At 38.4% G+C, this 25726-nt stretch overlaps 1 protein-coding gene across 2 annotated transcripts in view; it reads left to right on the plus strand.

Annotated features, from left to right (window-relative positions):
• Positions 1-3098: 3098 nt before the first annotated feature.
• The window catches only part of SERINC1 (serine incorporator 1), a 37183-nt gene continuing 14555 nt past the window's right edge, over positions 3099-25726 (plus strand). Inside the window, exons 1-2 of one of the 2 annotated variants that reach the window (XM_055433074.2) lie at positions 3099-3240; positions 24252-24413. In XM_055433074.2, the coding sequence (XP_055289049.2) occupies positions 3202-3240; positions 24252-24413 (201 nt within the window). In that variant the 5' untranslated portion in view covers positions 3099-3201. The other variant, XM_088840580.1, reaches the window with a different exon arrangement.

The following is a 25726-nucleotide window of genomic DNA, read 5'->3' on the forward strand; positions in this document are numbered from 1 at the left end:
TCGTTCGGACTGTGTGTGACCCCATAGACGGCAGTCCACCAGGCTCCGCCGTCCCTGGGATTCTCCAGGCAAGAACACTGGAGTGGGTTGCCATTTCCTTCTCCAATGCTTGAAAGTGAAAAGTGAAAGTGAAGTCGCTCAGTCGTGTCTGACTCTTAGTGACCCCATGGACTGCAGCCTGCCAGACTCCTCCGTCCATGGGATTTTCCAAGCAAGAATACTGGAGTGGGGTGCCATTGCCTTCTCCGTGTTAATTATTTACCTTAAAATAATAATTATTATTTTAGAGCTAATAATTATTTACCTTACTATTGATTTACAACCAGTGGATATATTGTTCCTTCAATTCAGTTCAGTTCAGTCGCTCAGTCGTGTTCGACTCTTTGCGACCCCATGAATCACAGCACGCCAGGCCTCCCTGTCCATAACCAACTCCCGGAGTTCACTTAAACTCATGTCCATAAAGTCAGTGATGCCATCCAGCCATCTCATTCTCTGTCATCCCCTTCTCCTCCCGCCCCCAATCCGTATCAAAATAATTAGGAGTAGGGGATAATTCTCACAGTAAGTGGGGGTTAATAATACTAACAAATCAGTCTCACAAAGTTTAATGTTACATAATAAAGTACTGTCCAATCTAGAATGCAAATAATGTCTCATTGAGAAACTGTCTTACCACTAAGAAACTTATAGTCAAATTCATTACACACCCAACTTTTATGGGGTCCATGGGGTCGCAAAGAGCCGGACACAGTTAAGCAATTGAACAACAACTACTCTTATGACTACTGAGACTGCATAATTTATCATTCAAACTTGAAAACGTGACTAAAATATGTAGAGAAAAGAAAAGGATCAAGAACAGCCAAAACAAGTATGAAGAATAAAGTATAGAAACCTTCCAGATGTCAAGATTTATTTTAAAGCAACCATAACTAAAACTATTTACTAGAGACACAACTATAATTAAATCTATGTGTTAGTATACTATGTATAGGCAACCCAATCCATAAAGTTCAGAAATATGGGTATGGGAATTGATGTATGACAGCAACGGTATTACAGATGAAAGAGAAAGGATTATTATTCTCTTATTTATACTAGGACGGAGAAGGCACTGGCAGCCCACTTCAGTACTCTTGCCTGGTAAATCCCATGGACGGAGGAGCCTGGTGGGCTGTAGTCCATGGGGTCGCAGAGAGTCGGACACGACTGAGCGACTTCACTTTCACTTTATCACTTTCATGCATTAGAGAAGGAAATGGCAACCCACTCCAGTGTTCTTGCCTGGAGAATCCCTGGGACGGGGCAGCCTGGTGGGCTGCCATCTATGGGGTCGCACAGAGTCGGACACGACTGAAGTGACTTAGCAGCAGCAGCAGCATACTAGGACAATTGGTTATCTATAAGAAAAACTAGAATATAGTCGGACCTGGTGGTATGTTGGCACTAAACCATTCCTAAATGGTCAAGAATTTCACAAATGTCTTAAAACACTGATAGTTGGGAATTGCCACAGTGGGAGTATTTACACTAGAAATCAGAGGAGATGGGGACAACAGAGAATGAGATGGCTGGATGGCATCACTGACTCGATGGACATGAGTTTGAGTGAACTCTGGGAGTTGGTGATGGACAGGGAGGCCTGTCGTGCTGTGGTTCATGGGGTCGCAAAGAGTCGGACACGACTGAGCGACTGAACTGAACTGAAGGGCTATTTTTCCCTCAGAGAGCCAGTTTACCATCACATCATTGATTGGATTTGACCTCCTACCATACACAAAGATCAGTTCTTTAAAGTGGATTAAAAACCTAAGTATTTAAGAGCAAAACTTTAAAACTAGAAGAAAATATACGGAGGAAAATGTCTTTAAAATCTTGATACTAGTGAGGAGTTCTAAACAACAAAATCATGTAACTTTAGGATCAAGTTTATTATGTTATAAGAAAGTTAAAAACATGCTAAAGTGTTGTCAAAAAGTGTTAGTCGCTCAGTCGTGTTCGACTCTTTGAACTCCCATGGACTGTAGCCTGCCAGGTTCCTCTGTCCATGGCATTTTCCAGGCAGGAATACTGGAGTGGGTTGCCAAAGGATACCACAAAAAGAAAAAGGAAGTCCAGATTGGGGGATGTAATTGCTCCACACATAACAAAGAATTTGTATCCAAAAATACACTAAAACATCTACAAATCAATAAAGAATAGATAACTCAATTGATGAATGGGCAAAATACTTGAAAAGGCATTTTATTCAGAAGAGCATGCCCCAATGGTCAATAACAAGTTCTCAACCTTACTAGTTATCAGGGAAATGCCAATTGATAGTAAAATGAGACATTTCACTTCTCTTTTATTAGTTAGAGTGTGAGAAAACCCAGTGCTGATAAAAATGTGACACACAATTCTCACTGCTGGAGAAAGTTTACATTGGTTAAAAACCACTCTGAAGAACAATTTGCAAGTCAGTAAATTGAAGACATTGTAGCACGGATTGATGGTTCTTCTCTGACAGTGATTCACTATGACCATCTTTTGGATGGTCATAGGATGAGGAGCGATGCAATCGGGAGCAATGGTTTGAAATGTTATTTCTTGAAGACAGGAAAGTTCATGATTATAACGTTTTTCACTTTACCTTTTTTGTAGGTCAGAATAATTTTAAAGATGTTTATAGCTTATTGGGTGATAAATGTCTCTTCAACAGCTCGTGACAGTCAATAAAATCGATAACATGTTTGCATTGTTATTAGTAAGTCTTATCTAATTAATCTATAAATTTTAAATGTGCAAACTTCTTGTAACATCTTAACAGGACAAGAAATTAAAATGTTACAACCTCAAGCAGTGATAGAATTGGAAGCACCGAAATGAGTAGAAATAAGTGGGCTTCAGGAATAAACTGAGAACACAAGTCGGGGGGAAAAAGATGCGAAAGTGGAAAAACAAGACGCTTTCTGCCACCTGGATTAGAAGAGTTATCTCGGAACGATAGAGGCTTGGAGTCCAGGGCGGCGCGCGCGGAACCCAGCACGACGCCCTCCCCCCGCCCCCCCAACCCCGGCCGCGAAGGAAGTGACGCACTGAGAGGCGGGGTGGGCTCTGCGCCGGAAGTGGGTTGTAGTTAGTAAATAAGCTGGGAGAGGCGAGGGAAGGTGCTGTCTCCATCTTGGTGGCACACGCTATTCCTGCGACGTTGTGGAGATGGGGAGCGTCTTGGGGCTGTGCTCCATGGCGAGCTGGGTAAGTTGGTTGTGAGCGGCCTGAGGGGTGATGGCGTGAGAGATGAAAGAGAAAAGCCCCCGAGCAGGCCTGGGTGAGGCCCGGCGGGACCGTGTTACCCCACCCAACAGGGAGGCCTTTCTTTCCCGTTTTCTCCCTTGGCCACTCCAACACAGCTTCGCGGCCCTGAGTCTTTGGAAGAGCCAACCCCGGGAGCCACGAGGAGTAGTGGACGTGAGTGAATGACCCGGATGGGCGATTCCAAGCTGAGAGCTAGTAGTTTTTCCTCCCCCACCCGCTTTTCATGAAGGCTATTCCCTGTTCTTCCAGGCCCCTTTTTGTCCTTTATGTCTGCCTGGGCCCTTTCTCCAGAGGTCTTAGGCCGCTTCGTTCTGTGACCCCATCTCTTCTCGTCATCCCCTCCCAGCGACCTCCAGACTGCAGCACTGTCATCCCCGGAGGCCTCTTTGTTCTGTCGCGCAGACTGCAGTTAGATGACGGATATGTGGGGCAGCCAGGCAGTAATAATGAGATAGTTACATCCTTTATAAATAGTCTCAACTCTGCGAGTGAGTCCTCGAACTTAATGATATGAGAAAAGTATATATTTCTCAAATATGTGTTTGAAAAAGCTGGTCAGTTCTGTGGTATCAGATACCTGTTTTTTGACAGACAGATGCTTGTGTAATTCGACACCTCACTTTTAATTTGGTGTACGTTGCATTTTGATGAAATAGCGTTGTTAGAGAAAGAATGAAGAAACCATTCTTCATTATAGTGGCAGGATTTTTTTGATTCAGGTGGTACAAATAAATTTGAGTTTGATATAAACACTCCCCCGTCCCCCAATAGACAAAAATTGACTTTACAGTTAATGAAGGTATTTGTAATGTGGGGCGAGATATCTGGGTTCAAATTTTAGTTCTTTAACCCATTATTTCTAAATTCTGTTTCTAGCAATTGCTTGTCTGACTTCCGAGATGACTCCATTATATACATTAGGCAGCATTTCTGTTGTTTTTGCATATCTCCTTTTAAAAAGTTTTCTATGTAGCTTGAACTATAAATGTTAAATTTTAGTAAAATACCGCATAGAGGTTACTCCAACCCAGGTCATTGCCTTGATTTTACACACACATGCACACACAATTGTTTTTTTCTTCTTGTAGCTGGGCGTAGAAAACTGGTGTATTTTTCTTTCTTTCAAAGCTGGTACATTTTTATCTCAGTAAGAAAGTAGAGAATCTACTTGAAACCATTGAGTATCTTGTAAGAGGCATATTTAGGGTAATAAACTTAATGTATTGCAAAATGATTATTATACAGTTGTTTTAATTGAAGAGGGTGAGATGTTGTGTAATTCTATTTGTAAAGTCAGATTTTGTCCAGTTAGCAAATGGGCATGGCCTTTATATAGTAAAGATTTAAAAGGAGGGATGCATGTTTTCCATTTTGTTTTCAATTTCTAGACCTGTGATGATCAGTCTTTTTTGCCTCGAGGATGATTATGGTTAAAAAAAGATTTGGGGGATTAATAAAAACGTGTGTTTTAAATCGTTTTAGTGAACAATAGGGAAAAATTACATTCGTATTAAAATTTTTACAATTTAGTTCTCCACGTAGGCACACTTCTACAGACACAGCTTTCTAGTTACTGTTAATATGAAGGTGCATTGGAAAGATGGTAACAGGGAGACACTTTCTTGCCTTCCAGTAATTAGGTCTCTGGTGGTTAGGCTAGGTGGATAAGGCTGCTCATCATGGTTCTAGGCAATTCTGGTTATTTTTTCCCCTTTCTTTCCTGGTGTCTCTATTTCTGAATTGTTTAATTTTAGTGCAGTTCAGTAGCAATTAAAAGAGAATATGCCTTGTATTTTACAAATCCCTTTCTTCGGTCTTAACAGTCAATATGTTCATTTACTTAGAGGTTTTGACATATTGAAATTTAGTCAAATATTCAGAAGTATTCAGGTTGTTAACTTAGATCAGTTAAGCCAGAATGAAAATGAACATCATTCTTTCTTTGCTCAAGTTTCTTTAGACTTAATCAGTTTTTACAAAGATTTTTTTGTTTGTTTTGGAAAACGGTAGAAAATGTCTGAACCATGGGGAAAAGTGTAAAAAATTACTTGTGATACTACTGTGTATCACAGATATTGAAGTGGTTTGATTTTTTTTATTTCATTTTGTGGGGTTTTTTGTTTTGTGTTTTTGCTGTTGAGTGGTCTAGAATTAGATTGATCATAATCCTTGGTTCAAGCATGGCTATATATCTGATTGATGATTAAGCATTTTTATAAACATAGGTGGACCTGCCACCTAATCCTGTATCTACAGCATCACCAGCAGTTGATGCTTACTTAAGTGCTTTCCCCATTCCAGTCTTAAAATGATGCTAGTGAGTAGCGTTGACTTTTTGAATCACTGTTATTTTGTATACAATAACTATCATTTTTTGCCCAAGATGTTAAGTAATTGAGACGCTTGTGATTCCTGACTGCTTATTTTGTGCAGTCTCTTGCTAGATTTTTATTTTTTAGTACAATGACTTGATTTTGTAGAAATGATTCATAATGGCTATAAATAGCCAAGCAGTGCAGAGTACAAAATGTAAATGTCACCAACAAAATCCCACCACATTTCTTCTCTCTCAATGCATGTATACACATGGATGAATAAACAGAAATACTTTTTTAAGGAGTGGTAGCATGCTGAACATATATTTTTAAACAATTAATTTCTTCTGAATTTAACAGAAGAATGTAAAAGTAAAGGAATTGCTGAGTGTTAAACACTTCTTCATCAGGAGAGGTTCTGAAAGAGTTCTCTCAAGAGATGTTTCTAGAGCAGTGGTTCTCAGCTGTCCCTCAGGGAACATTGGACAGTGCCTGCAAATATTTTTCATTGTCACAACTTGGGATAAGGTGCTAATAGCATCAAGTGGGTAGAAGCCAGGAATACTGCTAAATGTTTTACAATACACAGATAGCCCTCAACAGCAAAGATTTATTTGTTGGCCCCAGATGTCAATAGTGCCATAGTTGAAAAATCCTACCTTATCCTCTTCTGTTAGTCAGTATAAGAAATGAAATGAAATCTAAGGGTCTTAACTGAACTTTAAAAAATGAATTCAACTAATCATTTTATTTTCACCTCTACCTTCAGCCTCTCCTATGGAGGTATGTGGTACCACCTATTCCTGATCAGTTTGATGATCCTCTACAAATTTTATTGCTTAACTTTTTTCCTTTGATGATTTAGAATTTAACTTTCTGACCTGTTAACTCAGTGTTCTTCTGGTTTTTTGTTTACCTTTTAATTTTATTCCTTCTGTTAAAAATCTTTTATTTTTCATTTTATTGGTGTTTCTAAAGTAATTTGTACAGTTTGCCAACTTTAACTAGAATTTCTTTGTATTATGTATGAGTTTTGTTTTATAACCATAATTCCCTCGGTTGTTTAATCTTAGAACTAAATCAGTCATTCTTGAAGTATATCCTGGACTAAATTTATTGGAAATGCTGACTGGGTCCCAGCATTGTGGTTTAATCTCTCTAGTGATTCTGATGGAAAACCACTGTTCTACTCTTAAGTGGATTCATAGTTCAGAGCATTCTTTTTTTTTTTTAACCATAGCTTCTCTCAGTTTTGTTTCTTTTTTTATGTGTCATCTCATAATTGACCAAATTTGGTCATCTGATTTTTTTCAGAAAGAATTCATGGATGTTGAAATCCCTGAATTTTTTCATATTTAAAAATGCCTCTTGCTTTCTTGAGATACATTGTGGACCGGCATAATAGTATACCCATTTTTTTCAGGACTTGAGATATTTCTATGGATTATATTCTGTCTTACCTGCCCTGGTAGCCATTTCCTTTTAACATGTCTCATATACACAGCAGCAGCAGCTTCTGCCTGGGTGTCTGAAGAGTTTTATTTATCTTTCAGTTCAGTTCAGTTCAGTCGCTCAGTTGTGTCCGACTCTTTGCGACCCCATGAATTACAGCACACCAGGCCTCCCTGTCCATCACCAACTCCCAGAGTTCACTCAAACTCATGTCCATCGAATATGTCTGACTTTAAATCTTTTATCACTTTTTATTCTTCTAGAAAATAGTGGTTTTTTCTGAAGATACAGATTTATTTCTTTAAGGAGATTCTTATTGTATCTTTGAATGTCCTTTTTGTTACATTTATTTAGAGGATTCTCCATTTTAAAGACATGAGTTAATTTTGTTATGTTGTCTTTTTTCTTCCATATTATTTTTCCTATATTTTTGTCACTTTTCTTTAGTTGATTTAATTTACATAAAATTCATACTTTGTAGTGTGTGGTTCTGTGAACTTTGACAAATCATGTAGTTGTATAGCCACTAAAGAACATTTGTCACCTTAAAAAGTTATGCCATCAGCATTCTGGAGAATCCCTGGGTTTTTTTCAGAGTTTTGCCTTTCCAGAATGTCCTGTGAATGGAATCATACAGCATATAGCCTTCAGAGTGTGGTTTCTTTTACTCAGTGAATTAGTATAATTCATATAAGATTGATTCATATTACGGTGTCTATTAGTAATTTCTTCCTTTTTATTGTTACGTAGTATTCCATTGCTTGGATTCCATTGCTCCACAGCTTGTCTATCCATTCAACAGCTGAGGGTCATTTCCAGATTTTGGAAATGAAGTAGCTGTTAGCATTCTATAAAGTTTTTCTTGTGGGTCTATAACTTCTTATTTTATTTACCTAAATATCTTGCAGTGGGATTGCTAAATCATATGGTAAATGTACATTTGACTTATAAGAAATTTTCAAATTTATCTCCAAGATGGTCATACCAGGTTTTATTCCCACCAGCAAATATTTTCTTCAAGTCTGTGGCTTGTCTTTTCCTTCTCATAGTGATGTCTTTCAAAGAGTAGAAGTGATTGTTCTTTCTATTGATCTGCTTTGGCACTTTTAGCAAAAGCCCCTTTACCGTATTTGTTTTTCTTAATTCTGTTGTTTTGTTATTTGTGTCCATAGTTTTGCGTAAATCACCCTAGTTTGATTACTGTTGCTTTCAAGTTAATCTTGAAATCAGGTAGTGTGATTCTTCCTACTCTTTCAACATTCTTTGAGCTATTCTAGTTCTTTTGCCTTTCTCTAAAAGTTTTAAAAGCAGCTAGATCTGGTGACCCACTCCAGTACTCTTGCCTGGAAAATCCCATGGACGGAGGAGTCTGGTAGGCCTCAGACCATGGGGTCACTAAGAGTCGGACACAACTGAGCGACTTCACTTTCACTTTCATGCATTGGAGAAGGGAATGGCAACCCACTCCAGTGTCCTTGCCTGGAGAATCCCAGGGACGGAGGAGCCTGGTGGGCTTCCGTCTATGGGGTCGCACAGAGTCGGACACAACTGATATGACTTAGCAGCAGCAGTTTGTTGCTACCAAACACCTGCTGGAATTATGATTGGGCTTGGGTCAGTTTGGAAAGAAGTGTTACCTAAATGAGGAGTCTTCCAATCTGTGAACTCAGTTTATCATGCCATTAACTTAAATATTTGATTTCTTTCATCAGTGTTTTTTTTTTAAATTTTCATCATTTGAAAGCCGGTGTATATTTTACTAGGTTTATAAGTATTTTTGTTTAGTTTTACTTTCCAATTGTTTGTTGTTAGTGTGCAAAAGTATAATTGATATGTATATACTGACCTTGTGTCCTGTGACCTTACTAAACTTTCTTGTAGTTCTAGTAGCATTTTGTAAGTTTTTTGGGATTTTTCTTGTTGACAATTATACGTGAAGGAAAGCAGCTTTATCTCTTCCTTTCCAGAGTATGTACTTTTCTTTATTTTTGTCTTACTTTATTTTTTGTTTTGTAAATGCTTTTTATCAAAGCATCTACAAGATAGTTAAGGGTATTCTCAAGTCGAGAATATTGTGTTTGTTTGCTGGAATTTTTTTCTGTTCTTCAGTTGCTCTGTCATGTCTGACGCTTTGTGACCCCATGGACTGCAGCACATCAGGCTTTCCTGTCCTTCACTGTCTCTGGGAACTTGCTTCAACTCATGTCCATTGAGTCAGTAATGCCATCTCATCCTCTGTCATTCCTTTCTTCTGCCTTCAGCCTTTCCTAGCATCAGGGTCTATTCCAATGAGGCGGCTCTGCAAATCAGGTGGCCAAAGTATTGGAGCTTCAGCATCAGTCCTTCCAATGAATATTCAGGACTGATTTCCTTTAGGATTGACTGGTTTGGTTGCCTTTCAGTCCCAAGGACTCTCAAGAGTCTTCTCCAACAACTCAGTTTGAAAACATCAAATCTTGGGCACTAGCGTTCTTTATGGTCCAACTCTCACATCCATACATGACTACTGGAAAAACCATAGCTTTGACTATATGGACCTTTGTCAGCAAAGTGATGTCAGAGACCAAGCGTCTTTTAAATTCATGGCTGCAGTCACTGTCCACAGTGATTTTGGAGCCCAAGAAAATTAAGTCTGTCACTGTTTCAGTGTTTCCCCACCTATTTGCCACGAAGTGATGAGATTGGATGCCATGATCTTCGTTTTTTGAATATTAAGTTTTAAGCCTAATTTTTCACTCTTCTCATCTTCATCAAGAGGCTCTTTAGTTCCTCTTTGCTTCCTGCCCTAAGGGTGGAGTCATCTGCATATCTGAGGTTATTGATATTTCTCCCTGCAGTCTTGATTCCCGCTTGTGTTTCATCTAGCCTGGCATTTCATGTGATGTACTCTGCATTTAAGTTAAATAAGCAGGGTGACAATATATAGCCTTGACACACTTCTTCCCAATTTGGAACCAGTTCGTTGTTCCGTGTCTGGTTGTAATGTTGCTTCTTGACCTGGATACAGATTTCTCAGGAGGCAGGTTGGGTGGTCTAGTATTCCCTTCTCTTTAAGAATTGTCCACAGTTTGTAGTGATCCATACAGTCAAAAGCTTTAGTGTAGTTGCTGGAACAGGAAATGTTTTTCTGGAATTCTCTTGCTTTTTCTGTGATCAGCAGATGTTGGCCATTTGATCTCTGGTCCCTCTGCCTTTTCTGAATCTAGTTTGTTCATCTGGAAGTTCTCAGTTCACGTACTGTTGAAGCCTAGCTTGGAGGATTTTGAGCATGCCCTTGCTAGCATGTGAAATGAGAACAGTTGTGCAGTAGTGAACATTCTTTGGCATTGCCCTTTTTGGGGATTGGAATGAAAACTGACCTTTTCCAGTCCTGTGGCCACTGCTGAATTTTCCAAATTTGCTGGCATATTGAGTGCAGCACTTTCACAGCATCATCTTTTAGGATTTGAAATAGTTTAGCTGGAATTCCGTCATCTCCACTTTGTCCTTAGTAATGCTTCGTAAGGGCCAGTTGACCTCACACTCCAGGATGTCTGGTTCTAGGTGAGTTTTTTAATTTGTTTTATAATGAATGGGTATTGAATTTTTCAAATTACTTTTTTGCATTGTGTGAGATGGCCTTGGTGGTAATTTTCTTCAGTCTGTTAATGTGGTAAACTAATTTGATTGAATTTCAAAAGCTTAACCACATTTGCTTTCTTCCAGCTCAACCCCACCTGATTACAGTGTATTAACCTTTTGTATTTCTTTTTAAAACTATTTTTAAAAATCAGGTTTAGCTTTACAGAAAAATTGAGAGGAAGATAGAGATTTCCCAAATATGCCCTGTGTCCCGATATGCATAGCCTCCCTTGTTGCAAACGTTCCCCACCAGAGAGGTGCATTTGTTAGTTACTAAGCCTACAGTAACACATCATCATTTCCCAAAGTCTGTAATTTTACATGAGTTCATTGTTAGTGTTGGGCCTTCTATGGATTTGGACAAATATATAATGATGTGTCCCCCATTCTAGTAGCATACAAAGTAGTTTCACTGCCCTGAAAATTCTCTCTGTACTTTGCCAGTTCATCCTTCCACCTACTCCCCACTGCTGATCTTCTTGCTGTCTTCATAGTTTCGTCTTTTTCAGAATGTCACAGCTGTGACTATAGATATATGTATGTATGTAACCTGTTCAGATTGGTTTCTTTCAGTTAGTAGTATCTGTTTAAGGTTTCTCCATGTCTTTTCAGAGCTTAGTGACTCATTTCTTTTTCCCACTGACTTATATTCCACTGTCTTAATGTATCATCCTTTATTTATCCATTTACCTACTGAAAGACATCTTATTTGCTTCCAAGTTTTTACTCCCAGTTTCTCGTAAGTCACTGTGAGTTTGGCTGTAGGTGTTCTGTAGTGTTTTGATATTCTTTACCAAGTTAAGAAAGTTTTCCTCTATTCCTAGTTTATTGAGAATTTTTATTGTGAATGAGTAGTGAAAGTGAAAGTCGCTCAGTCGTGTCCAACTGTTTATGACCCCATGGACTATACAGTCAGTGGAATTCTCCAGACCCAAATACTGGAGTAGGTAGCCTTTCCCTTGTCTAGGGAATCTTCTCAACCCAGGGATCGAACCCAGGTCTCCTGCACTGCAGGCAGATTCTTTACCAGCTGAGCCACAAGGGAAGCCCAAGAATACTGGATTTGGTAGCCTGTCCCTTCTCCTGTGGATCTTCCTGACCCAGAAATCAAACCAGAGTCTCCTGCATTGCAGACAGATTCTTTACCAACTGAGCTATCAGGGAAGCCTGTGAATGAGTATTGAGTTTTGTCAAAATGATTGTATGTGTCCAAAATGTGATCATATAATTTTTATCCTCTTGATGTGGTAGATTACAGTAATTCATTTTTGAATGTGAGCCACTCTTGCCTTTTGGGACAAATCCCACTTGGTTGTGGTGTGTAATTCTTTTTCCTACTTGTTGGATTTAATTTGCCAACATTTTATTGAGAATTTATGCCTTTATACATGAGAAAGGTTAATCTTTTATTATGTGTTTGTCAGGTTTTGTTGTTAGAATGATGCTTATTTTATAGAACAAGTTAGAAAGGAGTCCCTCTACTTGTGTTCTCTGAGATTGTAGAGAATTGATGTAAATTCAGCAGTGAACCTGCTTGTGCCTAGTGCTGTTTTGGAAGGCTGTTAATTATTGATTAAATTTCTTTAATAGAGGTCTATTCAAATTGTTTCTTGGCTGTGAGTTTTAACAGCTTGTGTCTTTCAAGGATTTTGTCCATTTATGTCAGTTTTCAAATTCGTGGGCATAGAATTGTCCATAGTATTTTTTCATTATCCTTTTCATGTCCAGAGGACCTACAGTGACATCCTCTCTTTGATTTCTAGCGTTAGTAATTTGTGTTATCTTTTTTCATTAGTTAGCCTGGTTGGGGGCTTATTTTTATTGATCAAAGAACCACATTTTGTTTTCGTTCAGTTCAGTTCAGTTGCTCAGTCGTGTCCAACTCTTTGCGACCCCATGAATCACACACAGCACACCAGGCTTCCCTGTCCATCACCAACTCCCAGAGTTCACTCAAACTCATGTCTATTGAGTTGGTGATGCCATCCAGCCATCTCATTCTCTGTCGTCCCCTTCTCCTCCTGCCCACAATCCCTCCCAGCATCAGAGTCTTTTCCAGTGAGTCAACTCGTCACATGAGGTGGCCAAAGTATTGGAATTTCAGCTTTAGCATCAGTCCTTCCAATGAACACCCAGGATTGATCTCCTTTAGAATGGACTGGTTGGATCTCCTTGCAGTCCAGGGGAGTTGCAGTCCAACACCACAGTTCAAAAGCATCAATTCTTCAGCGATCAGCTTTCTTCACAGTCCAACTCTCACATCCATATTGTTTTCATTGGGTTTTCTCTATTTTCTGTCTTTGATTGCATTGGTGTCTAGTCTAGTTCTTTTTTCTGTTTACTTTCAGTTTAGTTTGCATTTCTTTTTGTAGTTTCCTTCCCTGGTGGCTCAGAGGTTAAAGCGTCTGCCTGCAATGCGGGAGACCCAGGTTCGATCCCTGGGTCAGGAAGATCCCCTGGAGAAGGAAATGGCAACCCACTTAAGGATTCTTGCCTGGAAAATCCCATGGACAGAGAAGCTGGCGGGCTACAGTCCATGGGGTCGCAAAGAGTCGGACACCACTGAGCGACTTCACTTCAAGATGGAAGCGTAGATGATTGATTTTAGATTTTCTTTTCTGGTAAATGTAAATATAAATGTAAATGTAAATTTTCTGGTGCTGTAAATTTGCCTAAAAGCATTGCTTTCACTACATCCCATAAGTTTCTATAAATTGTGTTATTATTTTAATTCAGATTTTTAAAAATTTCTCTTTTGAAACTTCTTTGACTTCTGTGTTTATTTTAGATAAGTACATTGTTTTAAGAATTTGGGCATTTTTCAGTTACTGTTTTGCTATTGATTTCTAGTTGATTTGTAGTCTGAGAGCAGTCAGTGCTCTTTCAAGTTTGATAGTATGTTTTATTGTCAACAGTGTGGTTTTGGTTAATATTCTATGTCATCTTGGAGAAGAATGTGTGTTCTCTGTTTATTGGGTAGAGTAGTCTATAGAAGTCAGGTATCCATTTGATTGGTGGTGTTGAGTGCATCTGTCCTTACTGATTTTCTACTAGCTCAGTCTGTCAATTTCTGAGAAAGAGATACTGAAGTCTCTTTAACTATGACAGTGGAGTCATCTATTTCTGCTTGCAGTTTTACCAGTTTTTGCATTCACAGTTTGATGCTTTGTCATTAGATACATACATATTAAGAATTGTTAACATCTTGGAGAATTGGATCCCTTTATCATTATGTAATGTTTTTCTTTATCCCAGATAACTTTCCTTGTTTTGAAGTCTGCTCTACCTGAAACTAATGCAGCTACACTTACTTTCATTTAGTGTTCACATGTTGTATTTTTTCCCCTTCCATTTACTTTTATTCTGTGTCTTTATATTTAAAGTGAGTTTCTTGTAGACAGTATAATTGGGTCTTGTGTTTTGAACACTCTGACAGTCTGTCTTTTAATTGAATAAAAAGCTAGTGGAGGTGATGGAATTCCAGTTGAGCTATTTCAAGTCTTGAAAGATGATGCTGTGAAAGTGCTGCACTCAATATGCCAGCAGATTTGGAAAACTCAGCTCTGGCCACAGGACTGGAAGAGGTCAGTCTTCATTCCAATCCCAAAGAAAGGCAATGCCAAAGAATGCTCAAACTGCCACACAATTGCACTCATCTCACACGCTAGTAAAGTCATGCTCAAAATTCTCCAAGCCAGGCTTCAGCAGTATGTAAACCGTGAACTCCCAGATGTTCAAGCAGGTTTTAGAAAAGGCAGAGGCACCAGAGATCAAATAGCCAACATCCGCTGGATCATGGAGAAAGCAAGAGAGTTTCAGAAAAATATCTATTTCTGCTTCATTGACTATGCCAAAGCCTTTGACTGTGTGGATCACAATAAACTGTGGAACATTCTGAAAGAGATGGGAATCCCAGACCACCTGACCTGCCTCTTGAGAAACCTGTATGCAGGTCAGAAAGCAACAGTTAGAACTGGACATGGAACAACAGACTGGTTCCAAATAGGAAAAGGTGTACGTCAAGGTTGTATATTGTCACCTTGTTTATTTAACTTATAGGCAGAGTACATCATGAGGAACGCTGGGCTGGAAGAAGCACAAGCTGGAATCAAGATTGCTGGGAGAAATATCAATAACCTCAGATATGCAGATGACACTACCCTTATGGCAGAAAGTGAAGAGGAACTCAAGAGCCTCTTGATGAAAGCGAAAGAGGAGAGTGAAAAGGTTGGCTTGAAGCTCAACATTCAGAAAACAAAGATCATGGGATCTGGTCCCATCACTTCATGGGAAATAGATGGAAAAACAGTGGAAACAGTGTCAGACTTTATTTTTTTGGGCTCCAAAATCACTGCAGATGCTGATTGCAGCCATGAAATTAAAAGACGCGTGCTCCTTGGAAGGAAAGTTATGACCAACCTTGATAGTATATTAAAAAGCAGAGACATTACTTTGCCAACCAAGGTCCGTGTAGTCAAGGCAGTGGTTTTTCCCGTGGTCATGTATGGTTGTGAGAGTTGGACTGTGAAGAAAGCTGATCGCCGAAGAATCGATGCTTTTGAACTGTGGTGTTGGAGAAGACTCTTGAGAGTCCCTTATACTGCAAGGAGATCCAACCAGTCCATTCTAAAGGAGATCAATCCTGGATGTTCATTGGAGGGACTGATGCTAAAGCTGAAACTGCAATACTTTGGCCACCTCATGCGATGAGTTGACTCACTGGAAAAGACTCTGATGCTGGGAAAGGTTGGGGGCGGGAGGAGAAGGGGACGATGGAGAATGAGATGGCTGGATGGCATCACCGACTCTGTGGACATGAGTTTGAGTGTACTCCGGGAGTTGGTGATGGACAGGGAGGCCTGGCATGCTGTGATTCATGGGGTCGCGGAGAGTCGGACACGACTGAGCGACTGAACTGAACTGAGGCCTGTGATCTCCAAGGTGATTACTGATAGATCGGACACGACTGAGCGACTGAACTGAACTGAGGCCTGTGATCTCCAAGGTGATTACTGATAGATTGGACTAGTATTTACCGTATTTGTTACTGTTTCTGTTTCCCTTGTTTTTCCTGTTGTGTGTTGGGGGAGGAGGGTGTTTAAGCATTGTATATGATTCTATTTTCTCTTCCTTCTTAGCATATCAGTTAAACATCTTTTAATTTTTATTAAGTGTTATTTACTTGTTTTTCAGTTGTTGCCCAATTTATTAGTCCATTTGGGCTGCTGTAACAGTACCACAGGCTGGGTGGTATGTGAACAACAGAAATTTGTTTCTCACAGTACTGGAGGCTGGCAGTCCAAGATTAGGGTGCCCGCATGGCTATCTTTTGTATCTGGGGAAGGCCCTCTTCAGGGTTGCAGACTGTGAACTTGTCGATGTGTCCTCATATAGTCGAAGAGGTGAGGATCCCTCTCTCTGCCTCCTTTGTGAGAGCACTTATCTCATTCATGAGGGCTCTGCCTTTTTGACCTAATTCTTCCCAAAGGCCCTATCTCATCACCTTGTGCATGAGGCTTTCATCATATGATTTTCAGTCTGTAGTGGAGAAGGAAATGGCAACCCACTCCAGTGTTCTTGCCTGGAGAATCCCAGGGACGGGGGACCCTGGTGGGCTACTGTCTGTGGGGTCACACAGAGTCGGACACAACTGAAGTGACGCAGCAGCAGCAGCACTCTAGAATTTGAAATACACATTTACAGCTTACCCACTTTGAAGTAACAGCATTCTACAACACTACACACTTCAGTATGATGCTGTACCACTTTACAGCTAGTGTTAATACCCTATAACAGGAAAACAATCCTAATTCCTGTCTGCTGTCCCTTCTCCATTACTGTCATTCATTAAATACACACACTCCTATGTGTGTACACACATGCATACAGAAGTATATGTACAGGCGTCACATATATGTGCATATGTAACAATACATTGTTACTCTTATTTTGAACAAACAAGTTAGCTCAACTAAGAAAAGTTAGCTTTAATTTTACCGTTATTTATAAAAGTAATTTTATATGTAGAGTTTCTGAATTATATTATTTTCCTCCTCTAGAGAATTTTGAACATTTCTTGCAAGCAAGTCTAGAATTTGGCAACAAGTTCCATTTTATTTGAGAAAGTATTTCTTCTTATTTTGAAGGATAATTTGCAGAGTACAGAACTATAGGTTGGTGGGTTGTTTTCTCTCAATGCTAAAATATTTCACTTCATTCTTGTATGCATGGTTTCTGAGGAAAACTTGAATATATCAATAATTCGTCCTTTGTTTCTCTGTAGGTAAGGTGTTTTTCCTCTGGCTTCTTCCAGGATTTTTTATTTTCTGTTGCTTCAGAGCGACTTATCTAGGTGTAGGGGTTTTTGTTGGTGGTTTTTCTTTTTCTTTTTTTTTGTGGAGGGTGGTGTGTGTATGTCTGATGTTAATTTGGGGAAGTCTGTCATTTAAAAAATAAAAAATATTTCTTTTCCTTGTGATATTCACATTATGTTTTACCATTTGCAGTTATCTCACAATTCTTGGATATTCTGTTGAACAGAATGTCGGTTTACTCTCTTGGCTTTTCAGTTTGGAAAATTTCCATTGATACAGCCTTAAGCTCAGAAATTATTTCCTCAACCATATCTGCATTTTTCATTTCTGCTACTGTTTTTTGTTTCTAGCATATTTTTTTTGAAGGATTTTCATTTTTGCTTCTTGTATGCTGTCTGCTTTATTCAGTAGAACCCTTAACATATTATAGTTGTTTTATATTTTTGTTTTGATAAATCTAACATCTCTGCTATGTCTGGTTTTGATGCTTGCTTTGTCTCTTCAAATTGTGTTTTCTGCCTTTTGTAATGTCAGTAATGTTCCTGATAGCCAGACACTATGTACCAGGTAAAAGGAACTTGATTGTGTCCTGGTGAGGTGTGGTGACAGAGAAACATTCCATTATTCTCTGGTTAGATTTTAGTCTTTTAGTAAGCTTATGCCTCTGGTTTGTGAACTTCCTAAATGTTTCTCAGTCTCTCCTCCCTCCCCCTTTAAATGGGAGAGGATGACTTGAATAAGCTAGAGTTGAGTATTTTTCTTCCCCTAGGTTATTTATCCTCTAGTTAAATAAGTTAGACTCTATTTAACTAGTTTCTCTTGAGGTCAGGTGTTCAGAAAAACAGTGTTCTGATATATTTAAAAATGGATCTCTCTTTTCCTACAAGAAGCTGGAAGGAATATTTCTGTCATGTTTACTATGAGAACCTGATTGAACTAGTAGTAAAATTCACAAATTTGTAGGGCCCTTTAACTGGGTCTTCCTGGTTTTTTTAACTCTCAGACTTGTCCAGCAGATCTTTGGTTATCTTTCAGGATTTCCTTCCTGCACACTGGTTTCCAAATCAGTTTCCACTTATGGACACTAATAAGCGATGATTCCCTGGATTTACCTGTCTGTCTTTCAGTCTTGGGGGCAGTGACTTACCCTGTGTCCCCACCTAACTTATGGATCCTAGAAGAATTGTTGATTTTTTGCTTTTTTCTTTTCTTTAGGATGGAGTCATGGTTTCCAGTCTCCTTATTTGTGAAAATGGAACAGGAGATCTTTGTTACTTTTTGTATTATGGACTTGGCAGGATACTGGGGAATTTTTTTTTTTTAATGTTCATAAAGAGTATCGGTATGTTGTTTCCTTGATTTTGTATCAATTTTTTGCCTCTTTAGTTTTCCGGAAGAATTGGGTAGAGTTGGTTTGATTTATCCTTTAAATGTTTAATGGAATTCACTAGTGAAGCTACCTATGCCTGTGAAGGTTTTTAAATACAAATTCAATTTCTTGAAAAGATATATAAGATGTATTCATCTTACATATTTCTCATCGAATGATTTTTGGTAGTTTGGGTTTTTCATGGAGTTTATCTGTTTTATCTAAACTGTTGAATTATTCAATAAAATCGCTCATAGTTTTCTCTTATAATCCTTTGATACTCACAGGATCGATAATAATATCTTCTTTCTCATTTCTGGTTCTGATGATTTGTGTGTTCACTTTCTTGGTATTTTTTTATCCTGATAAGCCTAACTATAGGTTTCTAAATTATAATGGTCGTCTAAAATTAGCTTCACTGACTTTCTTCTTTTCTGTTTTTTACCTCATGGATTTATCTTTATCATTTCTTTTATTCTGCCTATTTTGGCTATAATTTGCTCATTTAATAATTTAAGATGAGAGCTCAGATCATTGATTTATTTATTTTTGTCTAACATAGCCACTTAAAACTGTCAGTTTCTTTTAAACATTGCTTTCGGTACATTCCAAAAATGTGATACCTTATTTTCATTGTTTGTTTTTTGACCTCTTCTGCTTGTGAGTTAGACTGTGTTATTTAGTTTCTGGAGAAATAAATCCTTCTGTTACTGATCAGTATTTAATTCCATTGTGGGCCATGAAAACATGTATGATTATATTTATTGAGATTTGAGATTTGTTTCATGACCCAGAATATGCTCTGTTTTGGTTAAGTGTTTTCTGTGTTTTTGAAAATAATTTTTATTCTGCTTTGGTTAGATGAAATATTCCCTGAATGTCAGAGACAATTAATGACATTATTTAAGCTTTTCTATATGTATGTTGTTTTTTTTTCCTACTTCAGTTAGTGAAAGAACATAAATGTGGACTTGTTATTACTCTTTTCAGTTTTAATAATTTTTCTTTGATGCATTTTGAAGTTCTTTTTTACATGCAGAAGTATTTAGGATTGTATGTTGTATGTCTCTTTAATGAATATCCTATTTCTCCATGTATGTCTGTTATTATAAAATGGCCCTCCTTGTTCCTGATGAAATTTTTTGCTCTGAAATTAAGCTTGTCTGATACTGGTATGTATGTTTATGTGTATATGTGTGTATACACACAGACACATATATATGTACCCACACGTGTATATATATATATATATATATATATATTTAAATTTCTAGCAGTTCTGTCTTTATGTTTAAGTGGGTTTCTTGTAGAAACGATAGGGTTGGATCTTAACTCTTTAATCTGACAATATGCTTTTTATTTGACAGTGTTTAGTCTCTTTATACTTAATGCGAGTATTGATTATGTTTGGGCTTAAATCAGCTATCTTTCTATTTGTTTTTTGTTTATCCTACCTGTTCATGTTCTCTTTTTTAGTTTTTGCCTTATTTTGGATTAATTAGCAGTATCTTAGTTTTTTTTTTTTAACTTTTGACTTACTAGCTGTATTCCTTTGTTTTGCAATTTTAGACTGTAGGGTCACTGTAGGGTTTATAGTATTTATCTTTAACTTATTACACTGCCTTTGTGTCATATCCATTCTGTTTCTAATGTCAGTGTACAGTAGTATAGTTGAATGTCTCCTTTTATAGCCTGTTTGTAACTGTCACATATTTTACTGCCATCTTTGTTATAACCACCCAGAATACTTTGCTATTTTGCTTTAAAAAGATAATAATCTTTTTTAACTAACCTTTCTATATGTAAAAAAAAATACACAGTTAACCATTTCTTTTTGTTCATTTCTTTTACGTAGATCCACATTTTTGGTGTAACTTTTTTTCACATTTCTGATAGTTTAGATTTGTTATTTTGGGTTTTTTTTCTATGCCTAAAAATTTCTTTATAAAGATATTTTTGCTGAGTATGAACTTCTGTACTTACAGTTTACTTGATTCAGTACTGATTTTTGCATTGCAATATTTCTTACTAGAAGTCCGATATCTTTCTTCTTTATATAAGGTGCCTTCATTTTCTGCCTGCTTTTAAGATATTTTTCTGTTTAGCATTGTTTTTAAGCAGTTTATTTTTTTAAACCATTTTTTTCTTTTAGTTTCATTTATTTATGTTTGGCTGTGCTGGGTCTTTGTTGCTGTACAGGCTTTTCTCTAGTTGGGGTGAGCGGGGGCGACTCTTCATTGCAGTGCACAAGCTTCTCATTGTGGTGGCTTCTCCTGTTGAAGTGAACAGGGCTCTGGGACGCTTGGGCTTCGGTAGCTGCAGCACACGGGCTCAGTAGTGGCAGTTTCCAGGCTTTAAAGCTCAGGCTTAGTAGTTGTGGTCGTGCATGGGCTTAGTTGCTCCACGGCACCTGGGATCTTACCTGCCCAGGGATCAAACCTGTGTCTCCTGAATTGGCAGGTGAATTCTTTACCACTGAGCCACAAAGGAAGCCCTAAACAGTTTATGATGTAACTTGATGTGTAGATTTCATTACGTTTTTGTTGAGTTTCTTGGGTTTGTGAGTTTATAGTTTTCATTAAGAACATTTTGGCAATTACTTCCTCAAAAGGACTCTCTTGTCTCCTCTGTTCTTCAGAAGCCCCAGTTTGACGTGTATTAGGCTGTTTGAAGTTGTCTCACAACACTGATTCTCTGTTGTTTTTGTTCTAGTCTTTTTATCTCTTTTTCATTTTGGATTGTTTCTTTTGCTATGTCTTCTAGTTCATTTGCCTTTTCTGCAGTGTACTTTTTGGTTCAGATACTTTACTTTTCATCTTCAGAAGTTTGATATGGACATAACCTTCCATGTCTCTCTTTGACATGCTGTGTTTTCCTCTACTTGAGCAAATGAAGTATAGTTACAATAACATAGTCACTAAATCATGTTCAGCTCTTTGCAACCCCATGGACTACAGCATACCAGGCTTCCCTGTCCTTCACTGTTTCTCAGAGTTTGCCCAGATTCATGTCCACTGAATCAGTGATGCCATCTAACCATCTCATCCTCTGCCGCCCCCTTCTCCTCCTGCCCTCCATCTTTCCTAGCATCAGTCTTTTCCAGTGAGTCAGCTCTTCATATCACATGGCCAAAATATTAGAGCTTCAGCTTCATCAGCAGTCCTTTCAATGAATGTTCAGGGTCGATTTCCTTTAAGATTGACTGGTTTGATCTTCTTACAATTCAAGGGACTCTCGAGAGTCTTCTCCAGCACCACAATTCGAAAGCAACAATTTTTTGACACTCATGTCTTTTTATGGTCCAACTCTCGCATCCGTACATGACTACTAGAAAAACCATAGCTTTGCCCATACGGACCTTTGTTGGCAAAGTGATGTCTCAGCTTTTTAATATGCTGTCTACATTTGTCATAGTTTTTCTTCCAAGGAGCGAGTGTTTTTTAATTTTGTGGCTGCAGTCACCGTCCTCAGTGATTTTGGAGTGCCATTTTTATAATTAAATTCAGTTATCTATGTAATTTTCAAGCTGGTTTTTATTTGTTGACTTTGCTCTTCATTAAACTGTATTTTCCATATTGTCATGCCTGCCAATTTCTTATTAGCTGTTAGATATTGTAAATTTTACCTTGATAGGGAGGTGGATATGTTGTATTTTTTAAAAAAAATTCTTGCTATTCTTAGACATAGGTGAGTTATTTGAAGAGAAGCTTTTCAAAGTTAGCTTTTAGGCTTTGTTGAGATTGGAGTGGTGCTTTTTAGCCTTATGGCCAGCTTCCGCCCGCCCCTCTCCCCACATACAGTATAGTAAAAATCTTATAATTTTACTCAAGACCTCATGGATTATAACGTTTTTTCCACTCTGGTTGGTAATATCCCCCCACCCTGCGCCCTAGAGGAATTTAATCAAATACATGTGCTGATCAGTGCTCTGCAGAAGACAGAAATGGAACTCTGCAGATCTCCAGAGCTCAATCTCAGTATAGCTTTCTCCTTTATTTTTTTATGTCCTGTGAACTCTTATCTGCCTTCACTTCCCTAAACTCTCAACTTTGTCCCAACTGTGTCTCCAGTTCAGTAGACTGCTGGTCTCTGCTGGCCTACACTGGAAACTCTTCCCAGGCAGAAAAATTGGGCCAGTCATAGACTTCACATTGTTTTATCTGTCTTAGAAATTAAGTATACCAAATTTCCTGTTGTTAACTGTCTGAAAAACCATTGTTTCATTTTATTTTTCCTCACGGATTAAGGCAGTAGGGTAAGTCTGGTCACTGTTACTGTGTCTTGGCCTGAGTTTGTGGTACTTAACCCAGAATTTATCTATCAGTATTTTCAGCCAAGACATTACTTTGCCAACAAAGGTCCGTCTAGTCAAGGCTATGGTTTTTCCAGTGGTCATGTATGGATGTGAGAGTTGGACTATAAAGAAAGCTGAGCGCCAAAGAATTGATGCTTTTGAACTGTTGGAGAAGACTCTTGAGAGTCCCTTCTACTGTAAGGAGATCCAGCTAGTCCATCCTAAAGTAGATCAGTCCTGGGTGTTCATTGGAAGGACTGATGTTGAAGCTGAAACTCCAATACTTTGGCCACCTCATGCGAAGAGCTGACTCATTTGAAAAGACCCTGATGCTGGGAAAGATTGAGGGCAGGAGGAGAAGGGGATGGCAGAGGATGAGATGGTTGGATGGCATCACCAACTCAATGGACATGGGTTTGGGTGAACTCCAGGAGTTGGTGATGGACAGGGAGGCCTGGTGTGCTGCGGTTCATGGGGTCGCAAAGAGGAGGACACAGCTGAGCGACTGACTTGAACTGAACTGATTTTTATTTTCAGCCTTTTTGTTTGTTCCATGATAGTTAATTAGTTTTTCAAGCAGGCTTTTCCCCTTCTCATTTCTCCTCAGCCCTGCAGTCTTCCTTTTCAACTTGTTCTGTTCTTTTCTGTTTCAACTCTCCTTTTTGCTTCAGGTGGACCAATTTTAGGGAATTTCCTTTTCTTACTGAGTTATATTTTATTTCAGACTGTATTTTTCAAATGCCTTTTTTTTTTTTTTCCAGTCAGGGCATGTTTGTTTATTTTTTGCTAAAGTGTGTTTGTATTGTTGCCACGCCATTTATTTTTGTAGTTTAGTATAAATACTTCTGAGCCTGCCTTATATTGGTTACTGTAGTGTGTCTGACTTCTGCAATACTCCCTTCCTGTGGTATCTGGTGGATGGTGGAGCTCACCCTAGATTAAGGTCAATTGTCCCTAGAATACTTTGACTTTCATTTATTTCTGAGATATTGTTAAATTCCATTACTGGTATTTGCCACACATGCTCAGGGAGATAGCCTTTTCCCCTGGGATCTACTACCTAGTTTAGTGTGGAATTCTTTAGAGACGCTAGCTCACCCCACTTGTTCACTTAATGCTATTTTGCCTAATTCTAATAGGAACTTTTACTTGGTGGTTATCACCACCACCAAATCAGAAGAGGGAAAAGATGAGAGTACCAATTTACTTCTTTTCCTTCTTTGAAGTATCTGAGAAACCTCAGACTTGGGAATTCAGCCTGATTTCTGGGTGTTAAAGGTAGGAGTTGGAGATCCGCTTATAATTATGAATATTCCATTTCTTTTCTCAGCTAAACTTTGGATTTTGTTGCTATTTTCCTTTTTAACTGAATTTACTCATTTTGCTTGAAATAAAGGGCAGAAGCTTTTTTTTGCTTTATTTTGCTTCATTTTTACCCAGAAGTTATCAAGTTTTATAGTTTATAGATAACATGTGAATCAAATCACTTTTTAATCAATTTACCTTCATCCCTTTTTGAGTAGACAGAATATAAATTTTCACTGTATCATTTTAAACTATACTGATTTTTAACATTCTTTTTCCAGATACCATGTTTGTGTGGCAGTGCCCCATGTTTGCTGTGCCGATGCTGTCCTAGTGGAAATAACTCCACTGTAACTAGGTTGATCTATGCGCTTTTTTTGCTTGTTGGAGTGTGTGTAGCTTGTGTAATGTTGATACCTGGAATGGAAGAACAGCTGAATAAGGTAAGTCTTTTTTGTTGTTGTTAATGATTAACTGAACCTTTAGTGTGTGTGCCTACTTAAAGTCACTTCAGTTATGTCTGACTCTTTGTGACCCTATGGACTGTAATCTGTCAGGCCTTCTGCCCATGGGATTCTCTAGGCAAGAATCCTGGAGTGGGTAGCCATGCCCTCCTCCAGGGGATCTTGCCGACCTGCCTGTCTTAGGTCTCCTGCATTGGCAGGCAGATTCTTTGCCACTCGTGCCACCTGGGAAGCCGGAACCTTTAGTATGTTTATGCATAAAATTGCTTCCAATGTGTTGGAAACAGAAAACTGTAAAAAAGAAGACAATGCTTAATCCCAGTTTTAGTAGCTCATAATTATTTAGGAAAGACAAACAGTAAAAGTGGTTTATGAAATTGTGATGGTGGTGCAGAAAAGTGTGCTGTGATAAGAAGAAGAAATAAGTAATTTCTAGCCGGGGAAATGTCAGAATCACTGTGGGTCTCCTGGAAAAAGTGGCATTCTAAGAATCAATAAATTCTTGTATACAGAAATTGAAAAACAGGAAGCAGAATGAGGATAAAAGCTTTTTGAGCCAAGTATGTATGCCTTATGAAAATTTATCTGATAATTAGGAAAAAAGGCAAGCAGTTAAGTGTAGAGGCTGTTAAAATGATGTAATCAAGAAGGGCATAGAGAGCCTGAAATAGATTCCCTAAACATAGAATTGACTGGATCTGTATTTAAATATAGGCAGTGATAGAATAATAGTAATGAGGTTCTGATCCTAGATACCTGAGAGGAAACTGTTGCTGTTAACTAAGAAAAAGAAAAGGTATTTTATTAAACTTACTGCCTGCCCTGCCCTCCGCCCTTTCCGCCCCCTGCACCAGGGAGTCAGGTTGTGAAAGGAGATGGGGAGAATATAATCTAGTTCAGTTCATAGTATGTTGGCTTGGGAGTACTCCACTACATTTGTATGTATGTATGTTTGTGTCCAACAGAAAGTAGAAAATACAAGTGTGTCACTCAAGTCAGGGGTAGAGATGAAATTCAAACTGGCAGCACATGCTGAAGAGGAGGACCATTTGGAGTGAGCAGAGCTAAAACTTTGACAGAAGGGGGTTGGTGGAGAAAGGGATCCTCTAAAAGAACAGTGAAAGAAGAGAACCAAAAACATGTTTTGTAGATCTTAGGAACAGAGTTTTAAGAATGACAGGATAATGTCTGTGTAAAAAGGGTGTAAAGGAGTGTGAGGATTAAGTAGTAGCCATTGGATTTGACAACCAGTATATGTCTAGTGTCTTAAAAAAGCTGTAGTTTTAGGAATG

This window comes from Moschus berezovskii, chromosome 10 (genome assembly GCF_049115385.1).
Source record: "Moschus berezovskii isolate FMDL1 chromosome 10, NW_MosBer_1.0, whole genome shotgun sequence".
NCBI classification, from domain to species: Eukaryota; Metazoa; Chordata; class Mammalia; order Artiodactyla; family Moschidae; genus Moschus; species Moschus berezovskii.